Here is a 13,269-nt window from a genome sequence, read left to right on the forward strand (position 1 = left end):
TGGAGGGTGCATTAAGATGTCTAGAAACCAGACTTCGCGAATTTCATCTCTCTTGCATCGAAATTGATGAGCTAATTTCTCTCACTCAACTCTGTTTGAAACAAACACATTTTGTTTTCCAAAATAAATATTACAAGCAAACTGAGGGATTAGCCATGGGAAGCCCCCTCAGTCCCATCCTGGCTGATATCTACATGCATTATTATGAATCAAAATTGTTTGAAACTTTAAACTTCCCGGCATGGTTCCGCTACGTAGACGATACTTTTACTCTGTTTGAAGGTAATAAAGATGATTTAAATAAAGTTCTTTCAACAATGAATTCTATTGATCCTGCTATTCAGTTCACTTTTGAACTTGAGACTTGCAATTCTCTTCCGTTTCTCGACATTCTGGTCACATGTAACACATCCAACTTCAGTACTACGGTTTACCGTAAACCTTCATCGGTTTGCCTTCCACCACACTTTAAATCATGTCATCCGACCAAACAAAAGTTAGCTTCATTTTATTCCTATGTTTTCCGTGCTCTTCAAGTTTGCTCCTCCAAACTAGCCCTTGATGAAGAACCCCTTGTATTTAAAAGCAATAGCTATCGACAGGGGCTTTCCACCCAACATTATTAATCAAGCAGTTAAAAAATTCTCATCTCAACACACTAAAAGGCACAATCTTGTTTTAGGAGATTATAAAAATTCTGTTGTCATTCCCTTCTTTCCATCAATTAGCTATAAAGTTGCACATATTTTGCAGAAATTTAACTTTCGGGTTGTTTATTCTCCCATCAATAAAATTCCGAGTTCCATACTCAAGGACCCCATTCCGGATATGAATTCCTGGGGTATTTATAGGATTCCTTGCCAGTGTGGTTTAATTTACATTGGCCAAACTAAAAGAGCCTTAAAATTTCGCGTCAAGGAACATGAGGCATATGTTAGAAAAAAGGAAACACAGAAGTCTTCTGTTGCTCAACATTGTTGGTCCGAAAACCACACTTTCAGTTTTTCTGCTGCCAAAATTATTCAAAAAACATCTTCCATTGGAGAACTGGATTTTCTAGAGGCATTTCACATTCATAAAAATCTTTCTGTTCTAGTTAACGATCCAATTCCAATCCAAATTTGCCTTCGGCCTTTAAAGAAATTATGTTTTAGTTCTGGTTTTACCAACAGATGGCGCCACTTGCTTATTTTTGTCCAGGCTTTCTTATCTTATCTAATCATTATTTCCTATCTTGTTCATTTGCGGTTTTGCAGCTGAAGATGGTGGTTCGGTAAAACCATCGAAACTAGTCCTGTGAAAATTTTGTAAATATAACGCTGATTTTTGTTGTTTGACTTCTGAATTATTGTTTTCTTCGTTTTAAAGTGTGTTCTTGCTCTCAGTAAGACCTACCAGCTGCCCTGCGGTAAAGTCGCTAAACATTAGTAATTCGCTGAGAGGTTCGAATCATGAGAACGAACTGGCTGAATGGGCGGTGTCATGGTTTTCTTCAACGTGTGTACTACAAAACGTGTATACGAACGAATTTCCGTTAGAAAGTCGACTACGAAGTAATCCCTTCCGTTCCGGCAGATAGTCCTACAGTGTTTCGCTATAATCAAAGAAACCAAAACAAACCAGTATTGCTTCCAGAGCTGATTATACGCACATAGAAACTAAGTGAACTTGTTCTCCAAATTAAATCCGCTTAAATTTTAAATTAGTAGCATTTTTTGTTTGGATGTTAATAGTATTTTTTCTGTTAATTATAATGTGGGTTATTAATCTTTTTTATATTTTTCTGCTCCTGTTAACCGTCAAAGTCGATCCTGTCATTTTCCCGATTAATTGGAAGTCTGCTGCAATCCCATCCCATCCAATCCAGCTAATATAGTCGCAATTGAAAAATATATTAAAAGTGTTATTAGAATTGAGACGAATTCCTAAATATGCTGAAATCCAAATACTTAAAGTAACATTAATTTCTGTAACCTTTCATATGAGAATAACAAAAAAATCGGATTGAAAAAAGTAAAAGATTTTTTTTCACATTAAACGATTTTAAGCAAAGAAAGATTTCAAATCTTTTTTTAATGAGGAAAAAATATTTAGGAGTTTAGTGGTAAAAAAAGCATTTACATTTTTTAAAAAGATTCATTTGAAATCTATAGTAAAAGAAACTATACAATTAAAACGCTTCCATATTAGTAATGATCTTAATGCTAGTAAGTACACATTTAGTACTTTTTACTGGGCCTACCTTTTTCCTGTATGAGTTACTGCTGAATATACGTTACTTGCTGAAATATTTTTTCAGAAGTGGATCTTAGACGTCACAGTATATAAACATAAGGAAATTAATTAAGTTCTTTTTTCCCCAGATCTAGTACCAGCAAACGTAAATTTAGTATGTTTTTGCAGATTTAATTTAATTATACATAATGTGTGTGTATAAGCTTTTTCTTGTATAAGCTAGTACGAAATATTTTTAATAGGTGGTCACTCTATATAAACGCATAAAAGCAGATTTAGTATCCTTTTCTCCAAACTAAAATTAGGTCATTTTTTCAGATCTAGTATCAGTAAACATTAGTTTAGTACTTTTTCCTCCATATCTACCCCATATTTTTTTGCAAAAGTTACTACGAAGTATTGTTGCTAGCTGATCATGCTTTGGAAATAAATAAGGAAATAAATTCAATACTTTTTTAACAGATTTAGTATCGACAAATATAAATATAATACTTTTATATAATACTTTTTTCAGATCTAGTGTCAGTAAACAGAAATTTAGTACTTTTGCCCTAATTTAAGTACCTTTTCTTGTATAAGTTAGTCGAAATATTTTTGATGAACGATCGCCCTGGGAGCCATTGTACATAAACAAGAAAGCAAATCCCAAACTTACCTTTCCATATATCCCGGCGGCCGAGAACTCTGTTTCGGCAACCATGACGGCGATCCCGAATATGGCCATGATCAGGGCGTAGTCGCTCACCCTCCTGCGTTTCTCGAACAGGGCCTTCCTGCGACCGAGGCGGTAGCCGACGCTGGGGCGGCCGCCGTGTCCCGTCGACGAGTATCGCCGCCGCCTGCTAATCACCGTGGTGGCCCCTGTCGCTGCGCCACATTCACCGTCCTCCGCCGGGGCCAAGTTCACGGAGCTTGACCCTATCTCCTTGAAACGGCGGATGGCCCCGTGCATACGCAGCGGGAGGCTCGGAGGGGGCCCAGTGCCCGAAGGGACCCCCGAGCCTCCGAGGGCCGCCCCCACGAAGCCCGCGGTAACTCCTACGCTCGCCGTGGCTGCGAAACACTCAGTTCATCATCCGGGGATCGAGGATTTGGAGACGTTTCCGATAGGAAGCATCGCATTCCGGCTTCCTCTCCCGTCTGTTACATTCCACGGTCTGTCGGAGGAGCGGCGAATGCGCAGGCGCCGAGAAGGAGTGGGGAATTTCGGTCCCCAAACAGGGATTTTTATTTTCCGGCCGCAGCTATCTTTAAAGCTGCCTCATCTGCTTGGGAATATTTATATATTTGTTTAGTTTATCTACTCGGCGAAGAACGAATGCAGAAAAAGAAATAATGCGATTTTTTTTGCCTCTTGTCATTGGGAGGATTATTTTTCTTCTTCCTTCTACCGCGAGTTTCGTCCATTTTTAACGCTGGCATGTGCAGGAAAATTCATTTTGAACTTTCCCAGATTAAAGCGATAGATACATCGCAAAGAAGGGGATTAAAAAAGACAAAAAAATAATAATGATTAACATGAAAAAATAATAAATTCTGTAACGGAGGCGTTTAATATATGAAGCAGGGAACATTCTTTCATTAATTAATTATAATAATGTCTAAAGATTATGCATATTATAAATAAAATATATCACATTCGTATGAATTAGTAAAACCCCTTTAAGAAGCGTCCCGCTTAAGAAGTTTATTCAAGAAGTTCCAGGTGTTTTCTCATTTCCATTATAATAAATATTCTAGCATAACCCGTCTAAACTCGATAGATTTTTCCAGTTTAAAAAGTTCGCACCTAAGCGTTCTCGAAACTTTTCCACTCTCAGAAAAAAAAATATTACTTTTTAAAGAAATTGTTATTTATGAGATTTATAATTTCATTGGTTTAAACTGACCGAGTCACACTAATGGTCTTGTGTTGCTTAATTGCGAAACGAAAGATAAGGTTCAAAAGTAAAAATGTATTATAACATTTATTGGCCACCAAATGTTAGTATTTGTACAAAAACGAAAACAAACTCAACTTTGACACTTCTCGTCTACTTTTAAAAAGAATTGCTAACAGGTAAGATTATATCCTAGTTTTTAACTATGTCGCTTGCTGTACACTATGCATAAACCTCTTGTCTAGGCTAATACCGTAAGGGACATACGACAGTCATTAATATAACTAATTTTTAGTAAAACCTAAATTATAAATGTCACACATCTGCTAAGCTTGAAACGTCGTTATAAAAACACACTTTTAGTTGAAACAAAAAAAAAAAAAAAAAAACTAGGTAACTTCTTAATACTTACGAAGCTGCATCAAACCGTCGGTAACTCTATTCTGCCAGCGGCTTTCATGGCAAAACTGCAGAATCACGAAACAAGTTCCAGTAGGCTTCTAGAGGCATTAAGTTAATTGGAAAAGCCGGAGAGATAAAAAATGAGCAATCGCCTTCGCCGGGATTCGAACCACGGTCCTCTGGAATACCGGCCCAGCGTGCCGACCCACTACACCACGAAGGCACGCCAAGAAGGCGGAAGAAACACTTTATATACTCCCCCTTTTAAAGGGAGACTGGGATTTTTAGGGGACCCAATCGCCAAATCCTGGGTGAGGAGAAGCCTCATCCAACACCCTTTTAGTTCGGGCGCCACTGTAGAGACATTAGGTTAATTGGAAAAAGATGAAAAATGAGCAATCGCCTTCCCCGGGAATCGAACCATGGACCTGTGGAATACCCGCCCAGTGTGCAGATCCACTACACCACAAAGGCACGCCAAGAAGGTGGGAGAAATACATTATAGGCTTACGGTTAAGATTATATCCTAGTTTTTAACTATGTCGCTTGCTGTACACTATGCATAAATCTCTTGTCTAGGCTAATACCGTAAGGGACATACGACAGTCATTAATATAACTAATTTTTAGTAAAACCTAAATTATAAATGTCACACATCTGCATTTCTCCATTTCTAGGAGTCCACAAGCGGCCGATCGGTAAAATCTCTGAACACTGGTAGTTTCGATCCGGATTCGATTCCAGGTGAAGGAGTGGCTGTATGTGCATTTTCGTCATGTGTAACGTGTATACGAGCGAGCTTCCCTCAGAAAATACTCCATAAAAGCATTACTCCCTTTTAGGCAGATAGCCCTTGTCGCAGTGGTCGTCAACCTTTAGAACTTCACGGACCACTACATATATAATTTTATATTTGGCGGACCACTAATATGAATTATTAAAAATAAACCTTAAATCAGACTTTAAAAACAACATATTAACACGCGAAAACAATATTCAACTTTCCAATGCATGTAATTCTATTTTTCATTTATTAATATAATTTTCGAAACATTTGGTGTTCAGCAGCATGCCTTTATGGAAATTGAGGCTGCACCCTTGATTATGAGTAACAAAAAGCACTATTAGCATCTCACTGATACACATATTTCGTTCACTTTGAAAAATTATATGAAAAGCACAAAAATCTGAGCTTCTTGTACCGAAAGCTTCACATTTCCATATCACTGAAACGGAACTTCACGACAAGCAAGAACAAACCGGAAAAAGCAAAGCAATATCAATAAACTGAAAGAGCTATGCCGCCAATTTTTAATTATTGTAAACATAATAATCATCGCTTATTCCGCAGTAGCGACATCGATCAACAGTTAGAGGAAACAAAAATGGAAACTTCTAGTGATGCAATTATAAACATATTGTTCTCATAAAAATCCATCAAGTTGCCTATTGCCACGGAGAAAAACTGTTATTAACGACTTACTGTAGAATATGTTTGTAATTCAAAAGGAAAGAGAATTCCATTATTGATAACAGCAGCATATCCATGGATGCCAACTCTTCCTTTCAAATGTTACTAGGAATACCTGCAAAAGTAGCTAAAAAATCGCTAAATTCAGAAGGAATTTCGCTAAAGGTAGTAGCTAAAATTTAAAAAAAAAAAAGTATAATCCACATTCCATGATCGGTTTTGTTACTCGTTATTTTTTAAATTGAGTCTTCATATAAATATAAATAATGTCCCAATTTTTCTGCGGACCATCAAAACGTTTTCACGGACCGCCAGTGGTCCGAGGACCACCGGTTGGCGCCCGCTGTCCTAGAGGTCCAGGGTTCGAGTTCCAGTGATGGCACTGCACATTTTCTACATCTCATGCTTTAAAATTATGCTCTCTGAAATATTTCGTGACATTTCTGTTGAATTGAATTTTATGGTTTTAAGTGCGAAGAACATGATATTTAATACGAAAAGGTAACACACAAAACGTTAATAAAACGCTTCTTTGGACGCAATGTGAAATCTGAAAGCTTTCAGATTTTTCTTTTTTTCTTTTTTTCTCTCTTTTGAGAATGTCACCTTTTTTCGCAATTTTTGCTTTTAGCTTGTCAAGTATCGTTGCATAGTATTCTCCGGTAATGGATTTCCCTATTCATGATAATATATTGAGATAATTCCATGGCTGTTCCAGAAAACTGTTGCCATCACTTTCCCAGGAGAAAGAACAGTTTTTGCTATTTGGGGAGCTGATTCTCCCTTTGCATTGCACTGTTTTGACTTTGTTTTTGTTTCTGGGTTGTAATGATGAACCCAGGTTTCATTTACAGTGATTACGAGTCGGAAAACATCCGATTTCTTGTGCCAACAGAATGGTGCAAATGTTTCCGTTACGTTTTCGGTCCAAAGGGAACAAACGCGGCATCCAACGTAAAGCCAGCTTGCACCTATCTAAATCTTAGTTCAATGTGTGGCAGCATGTTCTTTGGACATACTAATAGTCTCTGCTATCTCTCTAACCTTAATTCGATTGTCGTTAGCACCCCCCGGTGTTGATTCAGAGAAATCCCTGGGAAGTACTGGTTAGGATCTGTACTTAGGCAGTCTCAGCCACGGGGACAAACAAATAGTAGACTTCACAGAAGGCCTGTGGGTCCTCGGGACAGAGTAAGGCACAGCAGGGACAGTACTAGTACTTCCTTTGTCTGCCCTTGCTCTGTGGGAACGCAACATTGTAGATTGATCATGTGGTGGGACGGCACTTAATATTGACTGGCGCCTAGTGGCAGTCTTAGGCCAGAAGTTGTCCCGTTGCACCTTGCGTTGTCGTTAGCACCATTTGGTGGATTTTAGCGATGTTTTCTTCAGTGGTTGTAATATTGACTGGCGCCTAGTGGCAGCCTTAGGACAGAAGTTGTCCCGTTTCACCTTGCGTTGTCGTTAGCACCATTTGGTGGATTTTAGCGATGTTTTCTTCAGTGGTTGTATTTTTGGGCCGTTCTGAAAGTTCATTGTCATCCAAGCTGGTACACCCACGTTTAAATTATCTGCCCAAACTATCACAGTGGTAAATGATTGTGCAGCGTTCAGGTACACTGTGTCCAATTCTTCTTTAATCTGAGTACGCGTATTACCTTTCAAAAACAAGTATCAAATAACAACACGATACTCGCTTTTTTTCCACTTATGCAAAAACGGTCACATCAACTCATAAAAGTAACTGTCGAACAAAACATTCGAGTTCAAAATAGCTGAAATTTTGATTGGCAGTTATCAAGTGATGCCCAAACAATCCCCCCCACACTTCGGTTGATTTGAGTTGCGATCTACTTATTAAAGTCGGATACTTTATAATGTATTTTTCCCATTTCCCTAGCGTGCCTTCGTGGTGTAACGGTAGCACGCTGGGCTGGTATTCCAGAGGTCCGTGGTTCGATTCCCGGCGAAGGTGATTGTTATTTTTCATCTCTCTTGCTTTCAAAAAAAAATCCTAATGTCTCTACAAGTGGCGTCCGAACATAAAAGGGTTGTGGATAATGATTCTCCGCACCCAGGATTTGGCGACTAGGTCCCCTAAAACCCTAGTCGCTCTTTAAAAAGGGGAGTATATAAGGTATTTCTCGCACTTCCCTAGCGTGCCTTCGTGGTTTAATGGTAGCACGCTGGGCCGGTATTCCAGAGGTCCGTGGTTCGTTTCCCGGCGAAGGTGGTTGCATATTTTTCATCTTTTCTGCTTCCAATTAACCTAATGACTCTACAACTTTTCAAGCAGCCCTCGTATGACTACCAAATTAGAGTGAGAGATTTTTCTGTGGTTCCGCAATGAACATTTCTCTTTTCTGTACAAACATCAGACCGAACCTAACGTACAAATGCGTGGGGAGGCGCTATGCTGGGAAGTGGTTGAACTGTTGTTGTTCTAGTTATATTACGGACTTATGCATTTCGCTTGTACAACTTAACGAAACTTGCAACGGCGCCTTCCATCAATCTGAGAATATATAAAACCGTAAATAACCGGTGTGCAGTTGTGTAACTCAAAGAAATTTATACTACTAAGGACAGCAGATTCACAAACATCTCCATTAATAATCAAATCTGATGAAAGGGAAGAAAAAAACAAAATAAAAATCTATATATAGCCTAAGAAGAAAAAGGAAATTAAAGCGAAATTCTCCTTAGCACGATATGGCTATCGTAAATCGTTAAAATCTCTCGCAGAGCAAGGTTTAAAGCAAGTAATCACCGATGAGAAGCTGAATGCGGTCACATGACTCTGAACTACTTAAAAGCCGTTCGCAGACTCCTATTTATAGGTTTGCTCGAAGGAAAAAGCACGCAATTCTGAAAATTCCAAGAAAAATTTTTCTTCTTGGCTCCGCAGATGTGTCTTTCGACAACATTCAGATTGTGAACAAGTTGAGAAAAATCCCCAAATGTTATAAAATCCGGTACTACAGTTTGTCTTTATATCTGCGAATCTAAGATGTCCTTTTTACAGCGTCAATCAAACGAAATAAACACATAAAGATACACTAAATGATCCCATATTCAAAATCAATAAAGCGAAATACCCAATAAACATTTATCAAATCGGCATAGAATATAAACTAAATAAGTTTTGGTGTTTTAGATGATTATTAAACACCAATTTGTAAAGAATAAATTCTTTTAACAAATCAAAATATATACATAGAGTTAGAATGATATTAATCTGAGCGACGAAGAGAGTATCTACACGAACTTGTTAAGCAGAAGCGGAAAGTTCTTTTTTGCAATTCCGTGGAGACGAGATTCTTAGTGCGCGTGCGCTAGAAGGAGAAATCAGCCTGTGATGTCAACGTCTGAAGAAATGTGGAGGGGAGTAAAACCCCCAAAAGTAACTGAATAAAGAAAAGTACTAAAAATACAAAGCAAATTGAAAACGTATGAAACCAAATTTGAACCGTTATTAGGTTTTTCGATACAGAAATCATAAAAATTAAGAAATGTCCTCGCCGGAATTCGAATTTTGGACATGCCGATTGCTATCCAGACGTGCTCTCAATAACGCGAAGAACAATAGCCAATTCCTGGTGGTAACGAATTATCGTCCACCGCCTCAGAGTTCGGGGGATACATTGTACAGCCATTTAGAATTTTTTTGAAATAGGAAAACATCAAGATTTATGCAATGTCTACGAATTCCGGACCTTCCTATTGCTAGACGGACATAATTTCCAACTACACCGTGAAGGTGTTTGATAAGGAGTACCTTACGAATTATAAAATCTAAAATGCAAAATATTAAACTTCATTTCTGCTTCTAATTTTATATTTTTAAACACAGAATTGAAAGAACATGTATTTAAAATTATATAAATATTTCGATATATTATAGAAGTACTAGCAAGTCCCCGATTTTCTAACAAATCAAATAATGCTTTAAATTAAACTGAGCAAACCAACACGCCTATACTCTGTACAATGTACAACTCTTGTTTTCAATCCTAAATGATCTAGTTCGAAAATTTCTTTTTCGAGTGTTAATATTGATGCTCGTCGAACATATGCAGAAAAATGAGCTTCTTTGACTGCTCAATCTTGATGTTAATTAATGATAATTATGATGTTAATTAAATCTTGATGTTCTTGATGAATTAGAATTTTTTGACTGCTCAATGATCTCTGTTAGATAGTTTTTGATAGCTCTCATTTTCGAAAACATTACTTGGAAACATGTACTTTGATCAGCTGTGTGCATGCACAGTGGTTTAAAATCAAAATGCCACTTTATTTTCAATTTCTTACGTACATATGCATATTTTTAAATATAATTTTTTTTATGTTTGTAATATTTTTTTGCAATTTCAATTAGTGTTTTACAGGTTTCTTTAAGTCTTCTTTTTAGTAGTTCAGAATGGAAACAACTACTAAACAGAAAAGGAACGGAAATATTTAAAATTTAATGTATATTACTGAAGCACTTTTTTTTTCGAGTGCTTCTTTTTACTAAATAAGAAAGTACATAATTATTATTTTTGGGATGCCATCAGCTGCAGCTACACGTCCACGCCACAGAAACTTTTTTATCATCTGCTTTCTGAATCATGTTAACAGTGACGCTGATATCACTGCTAATGTTAGGAATAATAACTAAAGCAAACAATAACCAAAGTAGGCAACTCATGCTTTAAACAGTTAACTGTGGCGCTCTCGTTTAAGAGTGCGCACCGTTTTGTGTCGCCAGAATCGAGCCATGACGAGTTATATTCGTCTATTACAGATTAAGTTGCGCTGGTAAGATATTGAATAAAAAAGGTAGGTTTATTTTATAAAACTGAAAATGTTATTACTAATATTGACTTATTTGGTTAACAGAAGCATATATTACATACATATTAAACTAAAAATGCAATCAATTAAATTAAATAGTATACACATAAAAGTAAGAATTTCAATTCCTGCTGTGAAGTGATATTCAGCGAAACAGGGTACTATACACGATGGGACTTTGCAAATCGAACACCAGTAACGCGATTCCTTCCTGATCTTACGTTTGTAGCAATGCGAATACCTTCGCGTAAGTTTTTTTTTCTTCTCCCGATGTTCCGGGTATATAATCCGGAACATGATTCCTGCCTAATTGGCTTATATTAGGTCTAAATTTTGTCCGAATTTGTGTCGATTTATTTCTTTCAATTGGATATGTTTCAAAAATGTCTTCAATAAATTTGAGCAAAAAGTTGATACTCGATAATGTTTCATTATTGTTTTTATATAATATGAATGCATTTAGACACATAATGTCTAAGAAATGAATAAATATCGTTTTGTAGTACTTTTTTAGTCGTTTTCTTGCTGTGGAGTACGCTATGATAATTCCATCGTTCATATCCACTCCACCCATTGTTTTATTATAATCAATCACTGGCTCCGATTTCTTTGTTATTATTTTCCTTTTCTCTGTTTCTATTACGTTGCCATTATGTTCAGTACCTTCTTAATAAACCTCCCTCTTATCTTTCCATTTCATTAACATAATATACGCATGACGAGTATACTCGTCAATACACAAAATCGTGCCGCTTCTCTATAACGAGTATACTCGTCAATCACAGTTAACTGGTTAAAGCTCATTCATCTCATAAAACCTGTTTAAATTTTTTATGTTGTTTAAATTTAGGATTAAATTTTAAATTGCTTTTACAAATCATCGCAAGCAAGACCAAGTTTCATCAGTAAAAGAGAATTCGGTTCCAAGCCGTGGAACTCAACTCTGATATGTGTGCCACCAGGGGGGGCTATATCCTTGCATGTAACCCTCTTTTATGCAGCCTGACAATCATGCTATATCTGCATAGTCGAGTTCTGTAGTTTTAGTGAACTTCTTTATAATCTGGATGGACATCAACTGTGGATTTCTTAGCAATTGTTGCCACATAATGGTGCTGAAAGTTTTTTGTGGCGCCTTTTTAACCTTGACTTGATAGCCTACATACCTTATCAATGTCTTTAATCTATCCAATTGTCCAATCTGAATTTTGTCTAGAATGGATTTGGAAGTTTTAAATCGTACTAATAAGGCTTTGACGTTATAAAAGGTTGATTTAATCCAGTCAATAAAATTTGGAGTGCCAATCTCTGTGGCATTCGTTTCGGATGTCTTCACTCTTCTGTTTTCATCTTTTTTAGATGAAAGGGGTGGGAAGTTTTATTATTGGTAGGAAGTGGCAGCTAGCCCTTTGCTGGAATTTTCTTACAGTTTTTAGGGTATTTTTGCATCCCCTATATAAAGAAACGTAAGGACCCTCCTAGAGAGCATATTTTCAAGCATTGCCTTTTTCTTTTTAACACCGATATGTATCATGCCCTTCTCCACACTTGAGGTATCTGGTTTTGTGGTGACAGTGTCCATACCTCTGGCAATTGTGATACTGCTTCGGGCTCGGTGAAGACTTGAAAGATTCTGCGTAAATAAATACCAAGACCCATTATATTTGCAAGTTTATTAATCAATTTGCCGCGTTCATTTCTTTCCACTTCGGCTAGGAATAATGGCAGTTTAATGATTTCATAATCTCGCTTGCGTGTGATTTGTTCCACTGTTTTAACTGGATTTTGTTTTTCAGAGTAAGAGCTTCAATCATATCTCAGTTTTAGTTAAAATAGGGAGTTTTTTAATAAGTACCGGAATGTGGATTTATCTTGCACCAGAGGGCAAGTGTGGTATGAAATGCCGCTCTGGTTTAGTACCGTGGTGACCTTTCGCTAATCAATCAAAATCGCAATAACAACCTTGTATTCAGCGTACATATATTAAAACACTCAATCGATTTCAAGGGCAGCTAAAGGTCCCTCCTCGTCAGGAGAACGAAATTACTAGAAAGGGGAAAAAAGAAGAAAAATAAAGCATCAGCAAAGGAGTCTCAGAAACAGCACTGCCACGTGGTCCCACCGAATTTTGAATCAGATTTGCTCTGGCCGCCTACTTTTAAGCCCGTATCACACGGCGTTTGTTTCACACGAACAACTGTTTCAGACAATTTTTCTGCCTGGTTTACTATCGAAAGATAGACGTGCGACTTTTTCCTTCCATTCGTAAAAAGTTGCAAGTTGTTCGTTTTCAACCAATCGGCTATCAGTGTCGAATGCTGTTAGCTTGTTTGTAATGAAGAACCAGTTTTCCCTGTGTTACCCCCAAAGCGATCTGTGGTGATTGGCTGTTATGACAAAGCAGGAAAGTTTTCCAAACAGTTGCTCTTGCGAAACAAACCA

At 37.3% G+C, this 13,269-nt stretch overlaps 2 protein-coding genes across 4 annotated transcripts in view; one reads left to right on the forward strand and one right to left on the reverse strand.

Moving 5' to 3' along the window:
- LOC118200650 (small conductance calcium-activated potassium channel protein-like) overlaps window positions 1-3,392 on the reverse strand; it is a 159,549-nt gene extending 156,157 nt beyond the window's left edge. For 2 of the 3 annotated variants that reach the window (XM_085824426.1, XM_085824425.1), the window contains exon 1: window positions 2,891-3,392. In XM_085824426.1, coding sequence (XP_085680552.1) covers window positions 2,891-3,187 — 297 coding nt within the window. In that variant the 5' untranslated portion in view covers window positions 3,188-3,392. The remainder of the gene's footprint in view (window positions 1-2,890) is intronic. The other variant, XM_085824424.1, reaches the window with a different exon arrangement.
- spz6 (Spaetzle domain-containing protein 6) overlaps window positions 1-13,269 on the forward strand; it is a 196,582-nt gene that overhangs the window by 98,391 nt on the left and 84,922 nt on the right. The window lies entirely within an intron of this gene.

This window comes from Stegodyphus dumicola, chromosome 9 (assembly GCF_044657685.1).
Source record: "Stegodyphus dumicola isolate Sdum_Otavi_A_Nest chromosome 9, ASM4465768v1".
Lineage (NCBI taxonomy): Eukaryota > Metazoa > Arthropoda > Arachnida > Araneae > Eresidae > Stegodyphus > Stegodyphus dumicola.